Below are 22,402 nucleotides of genomic sequence, written 5' to 3' on the forward strand. Positions count from 1 at the left end.
AAAACCAATCTACGAACTAGCATAAAGAAACGCAAACAAAGACGAAAATGTATGAAAAAATATTAATGTCCGGCCTCCAGTTATCAACTGACGAAACAGCAAGGTATTATGGCGATAGTGAATACAATTTTTATTCTTTTTTAAAACATTCAAAAGTATCATAATATTGATTAAATTTTAACTTTAAAGATAAATTATAGTATTATAATTATGTGTTTATAATAGTATTTTAAGTGAATAATACGATGCCATTTCCGCGATTTAGAAACCCCCCAAAACAGAACACTTTAATTATCCATTGAAAAACACTTTAAGGGCATATTATTATAATTATTATACATTGTATTATAATTTAAGCGTAATGGAACGTAAAAGTGCACTATCGATTATCAGTTAAACAGATGAATCACGTTTCAACAATAGCATACATTGCAAAATGTCAGCAATACAATTTTAGAGCGCGGTACCTGAATGGTATACATAACCAATATCTCGTCAATGTAGTTTAGCATTGGGGATTTTCTTATTGGGAAATCACCTTTACATGTATTAAATAAAAACAATCTCTAAAAGCTGCGGGGGAGCTAATACTTAAATTAAATGGACTGACTAACTTGAAGGGGAAACCTAGGTTTAATTCTGTCCGAATAATGACGAACGACCACCTGTATATAAAACTGGGGAGCCCTGAAGATGGTCAGTTAGTTCTGTTCAGAACGCTGACACGGACAGACATCTGTTATTTAAATTAAACCATCTATGGCAATAGTGGTGCAATAGTAAACCGAACATAATTTCACTTTGTTTTTATTCTACTCGTTAATAGAGGAGTGTGCTTTGTTGTGCAATACTAGGATTTTATCAGTAATCGTTTACTATTTTATCACTGGCATCTTCAAAGTTGCATCATTCAGCGCTGCGCTATGGAGTCAACAATAAGCGAAATCGGCGGAAATTCAACCTTATGGGTAACGTATTTTAATACAGTATATATTATTGTACAGATTTGTATGCTTGTATGCTATGGATTGTAATGATATACAAGTAAAGGCAAACATCTCAGTTATCCCTTTCCATCAGTGATATTATATGAATAAAGGAATGGTAGTCGACAAAAATATCAGTCTGCAGTCTCATCGTATCCACTGCAAATGGTAGAGCATGAATGAACACCCTTAGACTTCTTCAATAAAACTTATGATGAAACGGTATGAATCGAATTTTGTGGGCTTAAATAATCCTTCAAAGTCGAAATCCTAACCCGTCCCTGCATTGGGAACTGTCATATGTTAGTAAATAATTCATATGCATAAATTTAAAAGCTTGCTTCCCAAATACCATTTCATTCCAAATTTCTATAGCCCTTATTGTCATTGCCCTTTTAGTACATGAGCAAGAAGTTGTATCAGAAATTAATATATATTATCATGCAAATCATTTTAAATCGGAACATCAAGTTTCTCATCGAAATATGCCAATGTTTCAGGGATTCGATCTGTTTTGGGACAACCCTTTCTCGAGTGTGACATACTGTTTCCACTACACGCTCCTGACATGGATACCGTGCGCGGTCATCTGGTGCTATGTTGCCATGGTTGCGCGAACCTGGCATGCTTCCGGTTCCGGTTCCCTGCCGTCTGTGCCTCTGTCAGGTCTTAGCTTGACAAAGTCTGTGAGTAAAACTTGCCCGGTTTCAGATACACGTGTACGAGAACATGACTATAAATCGAGATTATTAACGTTTTCTGTCTTCATTTTTTTAATATTTGAGCAGACAAATTAAAATTAATTAATTAATCAATTATAATGGTGATTGTTTCTTTTGACGAACAATAAAAGGTACGACATAATGAGCTGAATATGAACAGTAACAAGATATCCTTCATAAATAAAACATTTAAAGTGACACTCTTATTCAAAATCAATTTATTCATCCTTTTTGGTATATTAAAACATTTGTTTTAATTGTGGTAGATCTTATTTGGGAGTAAGAGTGCATCTTAAATCAGAAGTTGAGTCGTGTAATACAAACGAAGGAATGGATGTAACAAATCATGAGTTACGAGCTACGGTGGCCTTGTTGCAAATGATCTCGTATAAACTGGTATAGCTGTTAATTTGAACGTTCATTCATTCTATCAGCTTTAATGCTGCAGAAAATTTGATTCCATATTCAATGCCATATAGGGTATATTTAATTGAGTGTCGTACTTTTCTTAAATATTTGCACAAACACAGATTCAAGGTCAGAACACTTCATAACGTAAAGTATTACTGCACACTCATGGAATTATGAATAATCGGATCAAATGTTAATACAATAAGTTCAAGTTTGATGTACTTTGTTATAGAAAACATTTATTTTTGTATAATTTTCTATATCCTTTCCGCTACCATAGCCGCCTAATGCAGACCCAAAATTCGGGTGTCCCCATTACCTCTATCATACACCGGCGAACTACCACAGCAGTGTAAACCGTACTCAAATTTTCGGCTTCTGATTACCGCTATCGTACAGCGTGGGAATACCGCTTATTTTTATAATCTTGTACATGTTTTGCTAAAAGCAGAGACTTAAATCTCCCGATTAAAATGCGTTAGCAATTAGGTAAAATGTTTATCAATTTCGAAACAGTATAAATTTATAACACAATTAAAGAAATTAATTACAAACGTTATTTAGTACATAAAATTATATAACATAACACCCTTATAAATCAAGTTTGCATTTCACGAATTAGTGACATATACATTATCCCTAATTAGGTAATGTTCTAGTGAAAATGTACATTTTTCCTTTTACTTAAACCCTTTGATAGACACATTAATACAATAAAATGCATTTTATTGGTTTTATTATGTAACGGCAATTAAAATATTCACTTATTAATATATATGACATTTCGGCATAACTACGCTCTGGTTGACTTCGGAAAAATACAAAACTCTCATTAATACACTACGGATATGATGAATTTTGAACAAATGTAGGAATAACCGTAGACGTGTGTTGTAGTAATTTGATTGAAGACAATCATCAGTAGGTAAACACACATGCAAAACAGCGCAATGGTAATCCTGTGATATGTAGGTTGTGGTATTTTTCATCTTCGGTATTGGCTACTTTTTAATGTTTATAAAACTACTATAGGCGAGTTTTGTAGATAGGAATTACTTCTTTGAACAATTTGTTAAGTACATAATAAGGATAATATTATGCATTAATACACTCTGGTAGTTCTAGTACAAACATTTCAGGTATATGTATTTCAAAATTGCCGGAGACGTTTAATGTTATGATCAATCTTGGAATTATACCACGTGTGCATGCATAGATACACTATGGCAGTTTTAACTTTTGTAGTAACTCGATATTTATGTCTGTTGTTTTCCTCATAAATACACTACGGCTATTATTTGATATTTCTCAAACAGCAATTTTGTACTACAGTAGTAGAAAAAGGTTTTCCAAAATATTTCAAAAGTATAATGCTTAAAAAGATGTTTGTAAGGCAACGTTGCGAAATGTTTTTATAATTTCAATCATATTATGCATGTGTGTGCTTGAATCGGAGTAAATTGAAAAAATCCACATAAACACTCTCTGGAATGCCATGTGTGGCTAAACCATGTATGTATAAATACGCTATTTTAGCCGTGCTTAATTTTAATGCACGCATCACATTATCACAGTTTTCCAGGCACGTGTCATTCTATGTAAAATTCAGTAATAAAACAAAAAGTGAAAGTTATGATTTAAGAAGTGGTGTAACAATGTTTGTGTCTCTAGTTCATTGTTGTTTGGGTCCTTGACGTGTACATCTTAACAGGGCCTATTTTTTACTGTTCAACTAATGGGCTTGTCCCTGTAGTATTCATTATATTATACATATTTTTGTTTATTTTAGTATTTATACATGCATAGAGCGATTACAAAACAATATGTTTTTCATCAAATAAATCAGAAAGGAATTAAAATAACAATTCTCTATCATGATATTTTACACACATGTTCATTCATTTCCTATATAAATGTATACTTATAGGACTAAAATCCAAATACGGATTCACAATTCATTCATACATCAAGGTAATAAAATGTATAGATCAATTATATACATCAAAGGAACTTGAGGAATACATAGGGATAAAATTAAACACGACGAAAATCAATAATGATAATACTTTTTCTCCAATCAACAAAGAACACATGTACATAATTATATAATAGAAAAACATAGACCAAAACATAAATCAAAGAATTTGGCTGTAACTATTTTATTGCTAAAAATATCGCAAGATTTGTCACGGGAAACAACACCAGTATAATCACAGCATGCGATTAACGAAACGGCAACAGAGTCTAGTGGAGTTTCTGGTGCAATGCAATATCATCGGTCTGTAAAAAGAAATCACATATTGATGAATATTTGTTATAAAGACACGTTGTTAGCGACAATTGCACTGTATATGTGTAATTTCGAAAAATATGTCCTCATCTTAAGCATGAAATGTTTAATTCTATAAAAAAACATTAAAACAAACATTATTCGTCCCTTCAGGAACAAAATGTTGACACCTGAACAACATTTGTTATGATTATTTCATCAATACTATATTGAAAATTTATTTTAATACATGATTGATCTAAACGGCGCTTTCTTGTACTAGACTCTGAAATTCAAGATGTGCCATTAAACAGAAGAAATAATTTAATGTATGCATTTTCATGAACTTCAGAGGCCATTCATTGTTTCGATTTAAGGGTCATTTCAAACTGCAATTATAAAAAAAAACATATTATTGAAAATGTTTAGGATACATGAGTTGTTGTTTTCCGTTGCTCTGTGTTTCTGGAGCCATAGTCTTGTTGGACTTGACCTCCATTCGGCCTTTCCTAGAGGTAATGCCACGATACGAAATAAAACATTCCCTTAAATAAAATAACATTTCATTTGAGTTTTATTTTATAAACATTAGAATTATACTCATGCAAGCTGACTCTGCACTGCACATTGCCAAAGAGGTCAAGTTAAAATATGTCGCTTGTTTGTTTGGATTTCCTTATACGTGTGCTATTCCCGCCGATAAGTTGTTCTGCAACCTAAAAACAGAAACATAAAACACTAAACAGCTGATTGATTTTAAAAGATGCTGTTCATGTTTCATTTTGGTGGTACATGCAACGATCAATATGTTATTAAACCTGATTATGGTTACTATTTAACATTCTACAGCATGTTTGTAATATACTGTAAAAAAGTATTACCATTCTCTCAAACAGCTTATAGGTAGCCGGAGGGTTGAAGCTTTATACATGATGAATCACAAGCGAGATGTCCACGGCAAACCACACACATTAGGTCCACAAATAAGCACTTTGTGTTGGTACACTGTAAATGTTCACTGTCTACAACACCCATGTTCTTTTTTAATTATAAAATTACTTTGATGCATGTTTTTCCCACTTTCCTTTTGTATTTACTTCTTCCGCCAAAACCTTGTTCTGTCGGCTATTTATTATAGGATTGAAACATGTCATCGGGTTGCACACATGTTTTGATTATTCCCATGCAGTGGACATAAGCTTCCGGTCCGCAATATTTCATGCCATGTGTTCCCCTCTGCTGAGCATCCTAACTTTGCCATCTCTTTTCGTGGACTGATTTTGCGATTGACCAATATGTCCTTCCGGTGTTTAATGCGTGACACGAAAGTATAGATTTTTTCCAAACGCCAGAGGAACTGATGTTTTAAACTTGTCGGCAAATACAACATGATCATCTTGTGATGTTTTCCTTCAGTTCTCTACAACTGTTTGAGTCAACCCTTCTTCTATCTTTCGACTTAAGTACGCCTGGTAATTCCTGAGATACCCCATGACACACGGAGCACCAACGATTCTTCAATGGTGACCGTGACCTTTGATCATTGTTTCATAGACAGATATGTATTGGTGCATGTTGTATTAAGTAATGCTCCTTTCCCATACAACATTCATAACAGGGGTCACTGTGGTTCCAACCTTGATGCGACCTTGTGATATTTGTCCGGTTGGTTTATTGTCTATTGCAGTGGTTTTCATGGCAACTGTGACAGCTATTTTGTAATGGATGTTCTGTTGATATATTTGCAGTCACTATGGTTTCCATGATAACTTTAAAGCGATCACGTAATAGATGTCCGGTTGGATTTATAAGAAATCTATAGCATATATGTCAACAGTTTTAAAAGGAAGCGTAACTAGCGTTAAATGACCTTCAAAGGCAACGTCGCCTTTGAAATGGGTTGTGTTATGTTGATTACGTATTATGTTTATACAGGAAATACCGCTGCGTAGTTTTGCATACTTCTAGATTCAAGAACGCTACCAAAGTGCACTTAAGTGACTGATTTAGTTTAATTCAAACATGAAATGTCTACCTTATCGAAGTTAACACACAGTCCGTAAAACAAATATCACAGTAATACCACTGCGCAGTTTTGTTCATTTCTTAAATTTAACAGTGATACCACAGCGTACTTCTGATACAAGAGGAAAAGCATAAGAATGCGGTTTTATTAAAGCAAATTTACAAATGCCAGAGGCGAATAATGTTGAATGACGATTTTTAAAGAAATACCGTTGCTTATTTTTGCATGGTTATTATATTTGAAAGAAATTCCGTAGTGTAGTAACTGTTTCTAAAACAAAGTACCATAGCGTATTAATGCTGTTTTTAAAATTCACAATCCTTCTTATTTCAATGAAAAACGTACCACATATTTGTGGAAAATGTGCATTTTGCGGCTGTGGAACTGGACGTACCTACTTTTTCGGTACGTTTCAGTCGTCTACAGTATTCCTACAGTAAAACAGTAGCGGTAACCAGCACCCATGAAAAATTGGTCTGCATTAGGCGGCTACGGTAGCGCGTCGATGTACGGTAGCGGTATTCGAAAGGATATTAAAGGAAACACTACTTTCTACAATAACTATAAATGGGTTTTTATAACCGTCTAAGGCTGGCATGGCATGTTTCATTTTCTTCTTTTTTTACATATACACCCACAGCCGTCGTTAAACGTTACACATATTGTATGACCGAAATGTTTTTAGCATAACCTATTTTTGTTTTACCTTTTATCAATCATATTTATGAATACAATTTGTGAAAATATTTTCATATTTATAAGAAGTGATCATAAAATGATATTTTGGGTTTTTGGGTATTCAAAGATAATAATTTGCATATCTACATCGAGTCAACATGCTCATAATAATTGCTTAAGTTCTAATTCTTCATCGTAAACATTTTGGTCTACCATTTGCACTTAACCAAACATGTTTATAAATTAAGGATTAATATAATTATTTTGATTAGGCAAAAAATGTGTAACATGAAATTTTGTCAGCATATTTTCGGTAACGAGTGCACTAGGTTTTCATAACGTGTCAAAATGCCAATAAATCAACGTGTTGTTATGGTATAAAGGGTATGTCTGTCTTATTGTCAATACAACTTTCATGACATTTTAACTTGTATCGTTAAAGACTGGTACTAAATGATAGCAACTGCAGTTAACATTTTATTTTAGCTGTACCTTTCCGATATTTCACACTCAATTTTGTGTTACACTGTTAGAAAAAATACCAAACTGTAAAAATAAAGGTGTGGAAATGGCCCCAATTAAATATCTTGATAAACGACCAATTATAGACTTCAACAAAAAGACACGGAATAAAATATGTAAAAGAAGTAAGTTTATCAGAGATGATTTGATATTTCAGTACTTAATCAACTAACGTTTCCCCTATAGAACAACCCCACCTAATAATGGCTAAATCTAAAATCCTCCAAAACTGAAATTTTCTATCGCAACTTATAATAAAAGGACGGGTCAACTTAATAACCCTCATAAATTCTGTATTTCTTATCTGCCCTAATCTTACACTGCGTCCAGTTGATAAATAAGTGCTAAACTAGCGTATCTTAACGCTACTATTGCACTGAGAGGAGAAATCGATAGAGACCGTCGTTACCCTGATAAGCTCCAAAGTTGGCAATGAACTTTCAAATATGTTTTTGGATAAATTAACTCTCCATTTACAAAATAATCATTCATGTACCATCTTTCTTTCCAGCATACATACTTTTCATGCGAACATTACTTTTTATTAACGATGGTTTCTTTATATTCCCTTTTTAAACAGATTTTGGCGTTTGTTTTATGCTGTCTGAGCCTTGTAGAGATGCTACATACACATGAGAACTCGCAAACAGATGAAACCGACAGTCCGTCGTTTTACGCGGCCTGTATGATCAAGGCGGCAACATACGTAAGGGACACAACTACTATTTCTCATGAATTTTCATTTTAATGAAACTTTTTTTCAGGGAAGATCAAGCTTGATTAACGTGTTTTTTTTCAATCAAAGCTTTATAGTAGCAAATTACTTTAAAACTAATACCACATCGGATACGGAAACATCACATTATCCTATTAATTGGAGTTGTGTTGAGCGGAATCATTTTCGTTGCTTAATGGAAAGGCTGAGCGTGTCTTGTCTCAATTAATGGCAACACTTTACAAATCAACGTTTTCTGCATTTCAATTTGAACTGCCTTGTTTCTTCCAGTTGTTGGTGTCTTTCTTTGTGCAAATTGCCCGTATACACGGTGTGACGTTCTCCAGAGCGATGGTTAACTTCTGGCTTCTTTCTGCCATCGTCGGCCTTGCTACCATTTACAAACGCATCATAGAAGAGGTAAAGCAAATTCAAGAAAATATTTCCTTAAGAAACACACAATATATTAAATATATGAAAATAAAAGTATCGGTTTGTTTGAGACTTTTCACTGACAGCCGCGAATGCATGTCATATAAAAAACTGCCAACATTCTAGTGTTCTTATTTATACTTACCTGTTCGATAATTATTAAGTTATGATACTAAATCATAGGATAAGTAATTACCTGCATACTTACTTCGTTGTTGTTTTTTCTACACCATCCGTGTGAACGGCGTCTTAACCCGATTGTAGCTTTCTGATACCCTTTTTATATCAGGACATGAATGGTTCCCAGTTTAAGCTCGAGTGCCTCGCTGTGGCGACGATCATGTTGGAAGTGTTGCTGTCTTCTATAGCGGAATCGGCACAGACTAAAGAGAAAGAGCCCGTTGATAAAGTATGCTTTACGCTAATAATGGTCATGCATTACCCGTTATTAAATCATTTTCAGCGTTGAATGGTAGAAACAGGCATGGGTCCATGTACTGTACGTATCTCTCTCATATTTTATTTTTGATTGTTGCAGAAACAGTGCCCAGAAGTTCGAGCGTCGTTAATCTCCAGGATCTTTCTTTTGTGGGTGAACCAGTAAGTCTCACATACTTTTCCTTTCCCTTCTCATGGCCGTGTCTATACATCTACATATCGTATTAATTCGTTACATAATCAATGCTAGTACCTCCTCAGCTATACACGTATTTTGAACTAATTGGAAAGGCAAATAAGCAACATGCACAGTCCAGATGCAGCGATTTCATCACGCAATTAATATTTGATGGGCACCGAAACTTTGATCGACACGGTTCCATTATATTCTCCTTCAATATTCAGAATAAGACAACACTGCGACCATTCAATGCGTTAAAACCTTGAAATGTTTTGTTTATCAGAGTGATCACTGGTGTGTATAAGAATGGCATTAAAGAGGACGAGTTATGGGACTTGAATCCGCGAGATCAGGCCGATTCATTCGTACCAGCCTTCCAAAAATACTGGGGGAAAGAAATTGAACTGTTCAAAATAAGGTTTGTATTTCATTTGTTGTATTTGCCTTTTAGTATACAGCTGCAATACTGTGTCCTTTTACTTTTCTATTTGCAATTAGCAGGTTATTTTAATTTAATGCATTAAAAATGTCGATCTTTGCTATATAGACAAGCAAAAGCCAAGACCACGAAAGACAACGAGGACGAAGTCAGCCTTATTTCTAAGGAAGATAAAGAGCACACAAAGAAACCAAAAGATAAAAAGGAAAAAGAGAAGAAGAACGTAATGGAAAGTGATGAAAAGAAAGACGGACCTTCCCTTCTGAAAGCCATTGTTAAGACATTTGGCAGAGGATTTCTATATGGATGGGCGTGCAAATTGGCGTTTGACGTTTTCCGGCTTATGGAGCCAATGGTCTTGAAGTAAGAGATTATATTTGAATCCATATCAATGCAACTTGGATTTTAATGTGTAATAAAGCTATATCTTCTGTATCTATCAAGTAAGCATCACCATTAGTTTAAACAGTATATGTTTTACAACGACTGCGAAGCGAGTGTGTTAACCACTGCGCTAACTGGTCAACCATTGGTATATTGGTTGTGCATCATACGTCAACAGAAAGAGACATTTGCATTTGTGTATAAAGTAACTGTTTGGTACAGAACAAATATAAAAAGTACTAAAATTATGTTTTTCTTCACAAACTCACAAACAATTTGCTATTCTTCAGGTCTATGATTGCTTATGTTGAGAAAAGATCTGGGGAGGCGTCATACGGTTACGGCCTGGCTCTTCTTCTCTTCCTATTGGGCTGTTTGACCAACCTGTTAATTCATCACTGCATTCGGCTGTGTATTGTCTCCAGCTTAAGACTAAAATCCGGCCTCATCGCCATGGTTTATAGAAAAGTAAGGTTCTGTTAAATAGGTAGTGAATTGGATATTTGTTTATTTCAGTTAAGAATAAAGAGAAATGAGATCCACTTCACAACATTATTTTAGGGAAGATATCGACTATATTTAGCTTTGTACATTATTCGCCATTTCGATGAAAACTTCTCTGAGGTTAAAATAAGTTGGTGGTTTACTTAAGACGGCCCGTAATACATTTGTAATCAGTTAAATTGTTTCAAATTAAAACACTCAAATGTATTGAATTATACGATGATTTGCGCTTCTAGTATTTTTTAAATAACAACGGTGAACGGCAATTCGGCTTAAAATATTCACGTTCATGTTTATACAACTTCAGGCTTTATCAATGAACAACGAAGCCCGAAAAGCATCCACAGTTGGAGAGATCGTGAACATAATGTCAGTGGACTGTGACCGCATCGCGGGAATCTCTAGCTGGATCTGGTTTTTATGGTCTGTCCCATTTTCCGTGACGGGTACCATGGTGCTTCTGTGGCACGTGGTGGGCCCCGCGGTTTTGCCAAGTATTGGTATCTACGCGCTCTTCATGTGGTTCAATGCGTATGTTGCAAAGAAGAACAGACAGTACGAAAAAGAGAAGATGGAACAAAAAGATGCCAGGATTAAACTGATGAACGATATCTTGAATGGCATTAAAGTATGTGTACTGAAAACGTACTTATATTGCATATTTAGTTAGCCTAAATATATTTTGATGTACAATGCGATCCGTTTGGGAAAAATGATCAGGTTGATATGCTCGAAATTGACGCCTCACCATTTCTTTAGGCATAGAGAACTGTTCTTGTAATATAACTCAGCAGAGTTGTGTCATTAGAGCCATGTTTATCTTGCACTCTTATAGCATATAATTGTTCTTTTATAGGTTCTGAAGCTCTATGCCTGGGAGGCCTCTTTCCAGAAGCAAATAGAAGAACTCCGAGCTAAAGAAAGTGAGGCTCAGAGGAAGAACCACATGATTGGAATCATGCACAATTTAATGTGGTTCACCGTCCCTATGTTGGTATGTATACTAATCAGGATTTGTGTAAATACTAGTTTGAGATTGATACAGTTGTCGATAAAAATCATCATGTCAGTACTTTAATATCAAACCGTCCTTGATAGTTGGTAGATGACAAACACTATCGCAGTTTCTTCATTTTTCAGTGTACTGGTTCGGTATTTGGTACTTTCATCTTGATGAACCCTTCATCACTGCTCGATGCTCAGAAAATATTTGTCACCATTTCATTGCTGAACATTTTGCAAGGAGAAATCAACATCTTGCCACACATCGTGTCTCACATTTCTGAGGTAAGATCCCGTGAATCGTTATTTTGTTTAAATTGATTTCAAAAGAATTGTAATCTTCAAAACTATTGGTATAAGTTTGAAAAAAATGAATGTGATTTTCATTCCAATATGATCTTATATCAAAACAACCTCTTTCTGTACAACAGGCTACCGTGTCCATTGGACGAATAAGCAAGTTCCTTCAGAATCCTGATATCGACCCGAAAAATGTTCAGCGGGACAACAGCACTGGTGAGAACTTTAATTTGCTTTCGTGCAATTTTCCATCTAAATTTTAGGCAAAACAATAAGTTATGAAAATGACGGTAATCGTAGGTGTTTATACGATTAGTAAGATATTATCAAGGAGCTCTCACTATATATATATATATATTAATTTTCTTTTACAGACAAGGCAGTCTCGATCAAAAGTGGCACATTTTCTTGGAACGAAAAAGGAAATCCAACTCTCAAAGAGTATGTATAAATCTTCTTTTGAGAAATATTTTTCATCTGTCACAAAACCTTTAGCATCCATGTTTTAAAATGCTAGTTATAAGTACCCTTAGAAATTGCGTCAACATTCAATCAAACCAGATTACCAAAATATTTAAATGTATACACCATTACAGTATCAACTTGGACATAGAAGCTGGCGGACTCATTGCGGTGGTCGGCCAGGTCGGGTCGGGAAAATCTTCTTTAATATCCGCTCTGCTTGGAGAAATGGAGAAGATCAATGGCGATGTTAATGTGAATGTAAGTCTTAGAGGCATTTCTAGCTTCAGTCGACTAGCTACAGGTTTTTGTAAACAATTTATAGATGTATGCATGCGCGAAATGAGCATACGTTGTTTTTAAAGCACGTTACTATGAAAAACATAATATCATACGTGAAAGCAAATATTTTATACTGTTTGTAGGGTTCGGTTGCTTATGTGCCACAACAAGCTTGGATACAAAATGCATCGGCGCGTGATAACATTCTCTTCTGTAGCCCGTCTGACAGGACAAAATACAAGAAAGTTGTCGATGGATGCGCTTTGACTTCCGACTTTGAAATTTTCAAAGCAGGCGATTTGACTGAGATCGGCGAAAAGGTAAACATTAGCCATAAGGATCTAAATATAGTGTTTCTGTACACTCTAACGTCAGGAAATTGGGAGATTTTGGGCATTTATGTATAACAACAATATTATTACATCAAATGGTTTTAAACTTGTGTCTGCCAGATAACGGAGAATTTTTATTTTATTTTAAGGGTATTAATCTGTCTGGTGGACAGAAACAGCGCATCAGTCTTGCCCGCGCCGTTTATAACAACGCCGACGTCTACCTTTTGGATGATCCTCTCAGTGCAGTTGACTCGCATGTCGGAAAACACATTTTTAATGAGGTCATCGGATCGGAGGGGCTCTTGAGAAATAAGGTAATGTTAATAGTATTCATTGTGGCACTCTTAAGGTACCGATGGCAGTTTAAAATGTTTATTCGTCTGATACTTGTAAGTAATTTAAAATTGACCAACCATTTAATCAGCTCATAAGTTTTTTGGTAATAAATTTGATTTATCCTTTTAATCCAATTAGTTTTGTATTTTCAGACTAGAATTCTTGTCACTCACGGAGTTCATTGGTTGCCAAAGGTTGATAAAATCGTGGTTCTGGTAAATGGTCAAATCTCTGAAATGGGTTCTTACGAACAATTGCTGAACCATGACGGTGCATTTGCAAAATTCCTAAAAGCGTTCGTAACAACTGAGAGTTCTGACGAAGACAGTGATAAAGAAGGTATTCATTAACTGAAATGACGTCACATTTTATCAACATACATATGAAATAGTACATTTTACCGCAGAAGTATATTAGTTGCAATTGGTTTTCTTATATATAAAAAAAATCAACGTATGAATATAACTGAACAGGTAATTTTTGTTTATTTTAGTTCAAACCATGAAAAATGAAGTATATCAACGGTTGGAATCAGTGACATCGAACGATGGCGATTCTGTATCAACGAATAGGTAATTATGCATTCGGAACTCCTCGGCCATTTTTTTCAAAAACAACCTCGGATGTATTTGGACGGTTTACATACTAAAAAAGTGGTACGTTTAAGTCCGCAGCAAGTAGATCGCGTAGTAATTTTATTTAGCAGTTAAACATTGTGACTTAACTCTTGTGATATTTAATTATGTTTGCAATAAAACAATTCAATGGCAATCAATTTAAACTTAGATCAATAAATACAACTCTAACACACTACATTTAATTAATGATATTATTCAAAATTTTACGAACTACTTCAACTGATATACCTGCATACATCCGAGGTTGTTTTTGAAAAAAATGGCCGAGGAGTTCCGAATGGGTAATTATGTTTATATAAAGCTTTTTTGTATATATCATTAAGGGATGAAAAAAGTACTTAGATGTACGAGTGCTTATTATAGTGTTTAAAATATGGTCAACATTTTCATTTCAATGTTATTATTAATATTTCCGTCTATAGAAATTGGTATTCAAATATTCTCTAAACATGTGCACTTGTTTCCAGAAAGAAACACTTCAAACGGACCAGGTCTGTCATAGATAATGATGAACTACTGGCCACCAAGCCGACGTTTAAGGGAGACGAGGATGAACATATACCGTCTAGACCATTTAACAGGTATATTAACAGTCGAGCCACGCGGGCTCGAAATTGCTTGGCTCAGTTTCCTCGTTGGCTCGAACTTAATGTAAAGGACCGTTATTCGCTGGTCCCGGGGAGTTCGAGCCAATGCGGTTTCGACTGTATAAACTAAAATATAATTTTCCCTAAAATATGTTTAGTTGAAGTAGCAAGGAACTTGTAATTTGACTCGGAAGAAGTAAATAGAAACAGCTGTTACATAGAATGTACATTCCCAGAATATATATTTCATCGTGATTGGTTATTCTTATTAAGAAATACAAAAAAAGAAAAACGTAGAAAAAAATGTATATACAACGGACGCGATTGGTAATATGGTAAACAAGAAAACGTAAAGTGATTCTTGTTTTGGGTTTACAGGAGATTTTCCAAGTTGGAAAGAAGTATTTCCAATTACGACATCATTGACAGCGAGCTTTGGGATGAATCTGAAGACTTTGAAAAGAAGGCAAATCTTGTGGAGGACGAGACTCAGGAAACAGGAAAAGTAAGATTTGTTTTCTTAAATGTAGAATTGATGTGTCATCTGAAGGCTTTACGAATTAAATGCCATACATAAAGTGCAAAATACGAATTCAGATCATGTTGAAGTTCAAATTATGGATGTGACGTAAACAGCGTATGACAACAAATAGAATCAACAGACGCATGTAGTCTTGAAAGGTTTACGATATTTTGAATAATATATTTTCAGGTGTCCTGGAAAGTTTATTTGAGCTTCCTGAGAGCGTTTGGTGTTGTATTCACGGGGATATTTCTTGTTTTGATGTTGATGGTTCGAACCGGGGAAGCCGCTTCTAACCTCTTCCTTATGCAATGGTCCGATGATGAATTTTTAACAAATACATCTAACGCCAATACGACAGAGTACAGTCACAGAAATTACATGTACCTTGGCCTCTACAGTGTATCAGGAATGTTCAGAGGTATGGTGAAGTTCGAGTAGAACGTATGTTAAACAATAAAGAGATTGGCATTCTGAGGTTATCATCGCAGTTTTATTAAATTAAATTACGATTAAGTAAACTGTTTAGACTATATTTTGACCATTGTCGTACACAGTGTAGCATCTACACATCTCTAAACACTTCAAGTGCTAAATTAATATCATATTTCCCTTTTAATAATTTTCTCAAACCAAAGAGCATACTGTTCAACTTTTAGGTTTGATGGTATCTAGTGTCAGCTTTGTGATGGCAATCGGAAGTATTCGGGCGGCCAGAATAATGCATGAGAAACTTCTCGACAACGTTCTTAAACTCCCCATGTCTTTCTTTGACACGACTCCAATAGGACGGATTGTGAATCGGTAACTGATAATAACATTTGGAACTCCTCTGTCATTTTTATGGAAATCAACCTCGGATGTATGCCGGTACATCAGTAAAAGTAGTTCGGAAATTTTTGAATAATACCATAAATTAAGTTTTAAGTTTTAGCTTCTATTTATTGAAATAAGTTTATTTGCAGGTCTGATTGCCAGTGATGTGTATTATTGCACATAATTAAGATTCCTAAGGGTTTTAAGCCATTAAGTTTAACTGCTAAATTAAATTTCTGCGCGATCTACTAGCAACAGACTTAAACATACCAATTCCTTAGTATGTTAACCGTCCATATACATCCGAAGTTGTTTTCGATAAAAATGACGAGGAATGTGATAATAAATAACATTAATTTATCACATTATCTCTATTTGATATCAGAGTAAATGTTCATAGTTACTAGTATAATTACTAGTACGTAAACGTTGACGTGTTCATATTTTATATAAATGTAGAATAAAAATGATACCGTTTGCAGAAAACTGAACATATACAGGAAACAGATGTACAGTAAATTTTGTTTTGTAAATATTTTCTAGATGAATTCAAGAAACACGTGTAGCGCCCTTTTTCTTACCTTACCCAGTTTTATACTATCGATTTCAACATTTCCAGGTTCTCTAAGGACGTAGAGGCAATGGATCATGTGGCGGGCAGAATTCGTGGATTCAGTGCTTCAATTCTTTGTGTTATCTACAACGTCGTTATTATCTCTTACAACCTTCCCGCCTTTGGCTTTGTCATTGGCCTTCTCGCCATTCCCTTCATTGTTATGCTGGTAAGTTTATATGTATCGCCTTCGTCTTTGTCATTTGCTTTCGCGCCATTGCCTTCAGTATCATGCTATAAGTTTAAATTTGGCGCTATTTTAAGACTTTCCTTAACCTTTGTTTGCATGGTCATGTTTTTGCGTCATATGAACAATTTGTTAATTTAACAATACATTCCTGATATGCTTGGACAATTACATCCAAAGTATAAGTATCTATTTCGATTTTATTGAATCTGTTAATTAATAGTAATTGAACGTGCAGCACCGCCAAAAGATTTAGTAAATCATGTGTATGTTTCTGTTTTTGTAATGATTCGATTTCTGCGTTCCAGAGAGTATTCGTGCCTACATCCAGACAGCTACAGCGTCTCGAGTCCGCCACTAAATCGCCCATATTCAGCCATTTCTCAGAAACACTTGCAGGTAATGTAAGCTAAATATGAACATTATTTTTTATTTAATAGTTACTTCAGTATATGACATATACATTGACTCGAGTGTATATTGAGACAAGCCAGAAATAAAATTAGTTCACCGAAAATCGCAAACAATATAAAACGTTTTCGTTTACTGCTACATGCTATTTATTAGATTTCGAATCATAAAGATCTTCATTCGGTATCATTCAACTAGGTGATTAGTATGTATTATTCGTTTGTTTGCAGGGACCAGCACGATCAGAGGATATTGCTTGGAAAAGAGATTTATTCAAGACTCACAAAAAAGCGTTGATAAACATATTTCCTTTAACTTCGCAAGAGAACATGTCAACTGGTAATACCATTAAAATCGATTATTTTATCAATCATTATTAATCAAATTCAGATTTCCATTATGTTGCTGATGAAATTTGAATGCTTAACATAACATACAGCAGTTCACCATGAAAGCAAACAAGAATAAAAATGTTTTTCAGGTGGTTAGCAACCAAGATGGACTTTTTTGGAGATTTGATGTTGCTGTCGGCCTGTATATTCGCAGTTTCCGCTGGGAACTTTACTGGAGGGTTAGTCGGCTTCATCATAAACTACACTATGATGGTAAGAATATCACCAGCAAAACATTAAATTCAAAAAGTAATATTCTACCTGTTCAGCTTTTTCCAATGTTAATGTGAATCAAAGCTCCTCCTCGATTTTTATCACGTGGTATTTATTGTTGTATTTGTCACAAGATTTTGCACTTTGTGCAATGGTCATATAACAATTAGTTTTGGAACTGAAATGAGAGTTCTGTATTAACAGATAACTCATGATACAGATGTATTTGTATTTAAGGTTACTGGATCTCTTAAAGGCATAATCTGGGCAACGGGTGAACTTGAAACTCAAGCCGTGTCTATTGAGAGAATTGTCGAGTATACAAACCAAAAGAGAGAGGTACGATACAAAGTTTACTCATTTAACAAGGGGTGGACGTTATTCTAGAATAATTTATGTTGTATTACTTTATAACTATGGTATAATCGTGAATACATACAAATGTAGGTAGTCAGAGGTATGTAGTTTGCATTGTCACCAAAATGTGGGTAATGTGCTTGCACTAAACAAAATGGGGGGGGGGGGGGTTAAGGTACTAAAAATCGGCAAGGAAACGTGTACATTCGAGTAATAACCATGACGTTTGGAAGATAGGTATATATACATGTAAGCAAGGTTACAACATGCAGAGATATGCCATATTTGCCGAGAAAATACGAAAAAATGAGGATAAATTAAACACATTTATTTGTAAACATTGCCTCCCGAGCCACAATCTGTTCAATATCATTTTTATCTTTAAAGTTATGATACCAAACTACGATGTCGATTGAAGAATATGTTTTTCCCACACACTGGACGCATTCATTTTTCAAATTTATAAAAGAAAGTCAACTTACCATGCAAAAAATGGTCCCATAATCGGTATTTATCAATCCAAATACGCCATTTTGTTTGCCATGAAACATTTTTCTCACCTAATGTTTGCAAGAAACGAAATTACGTCCTCCCCCTTGATTTAACACTTGTAAAAACAATAAAGGCATTCTAAGAATAATCTGCTACAGCAAATTGTAAAAAACTTGGATAACTTGTCCGACTAGTTTGCACATTTAAATGATTTAATTGGTTAATATTACTTTTTGGGTAATTATTGACTAATCAATATATATTTTTGGCGAACTTTAACCAATCAAAAGACTTAAGAAGTTGTATACAATTGACTACTGTTATCTTTGAAATATACTTCATGAACGTACATATCACATTTATATAAGTAAGCGTACTTGTTTTTGTTCAGGCTGATTTGATCGTGGAGTCGAACCGTCCGCCCACTGGATGGCCTCACACTGGGAATGTGACATTCAAGCATTTTTCAACCCGCTACCGTGATGGTTTGGACCTCGTTGTAAAAGGAATCAGTTGCCAAATCAAGGGAGGAGAAAGGGTAACAATAAATTAACAATAAATATTGATGCACATGTATATAAATTGTTCTTACAGTGTTGTTTTTGTTTTAATTTGGAGCGCCCTGTCTTCCCAACAGAATGAGCAAGACCAATATGTGTTGTATATATTATATATATTTGTAAGATGGCTTGATAGCAGTCAGATTGTAACTTCGAGTCACCTGACGAATTCATAGACCCTGGGTTAATTAATAAATAGCATAATATCACACGTTATGTTTTCGTTACTTTTGAAAAAAAAAATAGTTTTATGCTACCGATTTAAGTCATACACAGCTTGGAGTGAAATTTGGATTAATTTATATGTTTTTCTTCAAAGGTCGGGATAGTCGGACGAACTGGAGCTGGCAAGTCGTCCCTTATGGTTTCAATCTTTCGACTCATCGAGGCCGCCGGTGGCGACATAGAGATCGACGGTGTTAACCTATCAGAGATCGGTCTCCATGACCTTCGCTCAAATCTGACCATTCTCCCACAGGTGCGAATTTCTGTAATACGGATTGCGTAATAATGAATTATACAATAATATGTGTATACAGAGATGATCAGATACAGAAACATTAAGTTGACACTATGTTTCGCCATAAACGTTCTACCATTTATTGATATATAGTTGTGTACATTTCGGTCGAAAATACGGGTATCTTACCAGTTGCTAATTTCCACATGAACATCATGCATGTTTAAACAAAATATATATGCAAGCGGATTCGTTCTCGTGTGGATAAAAAACTCTGTCAATGTCCTTAGAACTGCCTTAAGCATAAGCGAGCCCACATTCGTTTATATTTTAGGACCCTGTGTTGTTTTGCGGAACTCTACGCATGAACCTGGATCCATTCGACCACTATACGGAAGAGCAGATATGGACGGCGCTCGAGCACTCGCACCTTCACAAGTTTGTCAGCGGCCTTGAGGACGGACTGAAACACGAGTGTGGAGAAGGCGGCCAAAACTTGAGGTAAATAAATGGTGTTTTTGATTAGGGATAACGATTTGTATAATGATAAATATATTCGTAGTACAATGTGGAAACATAATTTAATTGTATGTAAATCTTCCATGAGTTCTCTGTTACCAAAAGTAATTCAAACTTTACACATATATCCTTAAACATTTGGCATGATAATTCCCTGCTGTACATTCCTTGTTTATTACAATGGTGTCACTGCAGGAGTCAATTTCAAGTGACTTGTTTATTGGCTGAGGGCCATTTTGAGTTGACTCTTTTAGATTGATAATGTCATTGTCTCTCTTATACATAATTTAGAGTTATAAATGTTTTAATAGTTATATAACTTATATATTTCAATCCATTTTAAATACATTTCACCTTTGTAATATCAAATTGTGAAGCATCATTGTTATATAATATTAATGGGTTATTATATATAACATATACAAAGTTACACTTATTCTTATTACAAACCATTGTAATAATATTTATTGTAGTAATTTTTGAAAATGTCAACAAAAACACTATGTAGGACAGGTCATTTATTCATTTTATAATAAAAACTTCCAGAACTGAGATAAACAGCAACAACGATAAAGATTAAGATCAATACACCGAGGTTGTATACTATACACGTATGTAGGGGGTTGGGGTAGTCATTTGTAGAAGACTTAACCTATGCCTTCAATGGCAAAACATCATTGTGTTCAAATGTGTTGCATTCAAATTATTATCTTATTTTCAGTGTTGGACAACGACAGATGGTGTGTCTAACTCGCTCCCTTCTCCGGAAGTCGAAGGTTCTCGTGCTGGACGAGGCCACAGCCGCCGTTGATATGGAAACAGATGAGCTCATCCAGAGAACCATCCGCGAGGAATTTAAAGGGTGCACAATCCTCACCATAGCCCACCGTCTCAACACCATTATGGATTATGATAAGTAAGTTCATGGTTTGGTTTTCTCCCATGTTCATAAACAATATGAAATCGTATGCATTCCTTCAATATTTGCCAATTCGCAATGTTTCGTTTGTTTTGTTTTGAGTTTGAACTGAGTGGTATTTCAGCATTAAAAATAGATAAAATAGCAAACATCGTCACTTAACAATTGCGTTCACTTATTAATTGATCGAAGACGTATGTGAGAAAATGAGATTACATACCTGTGCATGAATAATAAAATGAATACATCTAAACATTGTGTTTATTATTTTGCAGAATTATGGTTCTGGACAAAGGATTAATCAAAGAGTTCGACAGTCCAAAGAACCTGCTGGCAGATTCAACATCAACATTCTACGGAATGGCAAAGGACTCCAACCTTGTTTGATTTCAAAAGTACATTGAAAAAACTGATATTGTGATTTATATTAAATCTAGTTTGTATTAAAGTGGTATCTGTATATATGGGCATATTTTACACTTAAGTCTTTTGTTATTTTATCTGTGGTATTCTTACGAAGTTTAAATTCTAGTCTTCCATGTTGCAAATGAATATTATTTTTGACCTCTTTTTATGACGATGTAATTGAATAATTTATCATTGTTTTCTCAAATGCATCTTACATTAATGTGTTATGTGTGGTTTACCGTATTATGTATTGCATATATTGTTTTATTGTATTAAGTGTATTATTGCTGATACAAATGTATTCATATAGATGTGTAATTTGTTATTGAAATACGTTTTTGTTATATTTATCCCATAACGGTTCATCTTAAATGTTTACTATAAACTTATAAAAATATAAAAACTGACTTGGTACGGATAAAACTATTGCAAAAAATATACTTCGTTTTTGTCTTTCTTTGAATACTGGAACCCAAAAGCGAAAAAAGGAATTCCATTAGACTGCTTCCCGATCTGGAATTAGTTACCATATATACATGATAACTTTTCGTTTAGTATTAAACTGATGCTCGACATGATAATGAATATTACAAATCTAAACGGTGATATTTTAGTAATATCTGTCCTGCATACATACGCTATTCAATCGATGCTCCCATTGACGGAAGGACTTAGTTTTAAGGCGTACAAAATGTTTGCTTCCACTTATCTGACCGACCCTATTTTGTCCTTCACTTATTTGCCACAGTGTGGATTTTGTTCGTAGTTTCCTTAATTAAATGATTGAAAAGGATGCACGTTTATATAATTACACCGAACAAGACGTGATACAGGACGCGTCTCAATTGATTTTTTCCATGTTAAAACGCACTTTTTTAAGATT

At 34.6% G+C, this 22,402-nt stretch overlaps 1 protein-coding gene across 1 annotated transcript; it reads left to right on the forward strand.

The window, feature by feature from the left end:
* Positions 1–777: 777 nt before the first annotated feature.
* Positions 778–21,905, forward strand: LOC128225559 (multidrug resistance-associated protein 1-like). The gene is made up of 33 exons (XM_052935422.1): positions 778–968; positions 1,487–1,672; positions 8,195–8,320; positions 8,621–8,749; positions 9,051–9,170; positions 9,300–9,361; positions 9,664–9,798; positions 9,928–10,182; positions 10,494–10,671; positions 11,015–11,335; positions 11,564–11,701; positions 11,848–11,994; positions 12,141–12,225; positions 12,384–12,450; positions 12,606–12,732; positions 12,897–13,073; positions 13,235–13,402; positions 13,577–13,763; positions 13,918–13,996; positions 14,530–14,643; positions 15,028–15,154; positions 15,362–15,593; positions 15,832–15,976; positions 16,608–16,770; positions 17,097–17,187; positions 17,430–17,538; positions 17,681–17,804; positions 18,042–18,143; positions 19,045–19,191; positions 19,533–19,691; positions 20,008–20,174; positions 20,914–21,108; positions 21,387–21,905. The coding sequence occupies exons 1-33, from the start codon at positions 924–926 to the stop codon at positions 21,496–21,498; spliced, it is 4,719 nt and encodes a 1,572-aa protein (XP_052791382.1). The 5' UTR covers positions 778–923; the 3' UTR covers positions 21,499–21,905.
* The last annotated feature ends 497 nt before the right edge of the window (positions 21,906–22,402 follow it).

This window comes from Mya arenaria, chromosome 3, assembly GCF_026914265.1.
Source record: "Mya arenaria isolate MELC-2E11 chromosome 3, ASM2691426v1".
In the NCBI taxonomy this organism is placed as follows: domain Eukaryota; kingdom Metazoa; phylum Mollusca; class Bivalvia; order Myida; family Myidae; genus Mya; species Mya arenaria.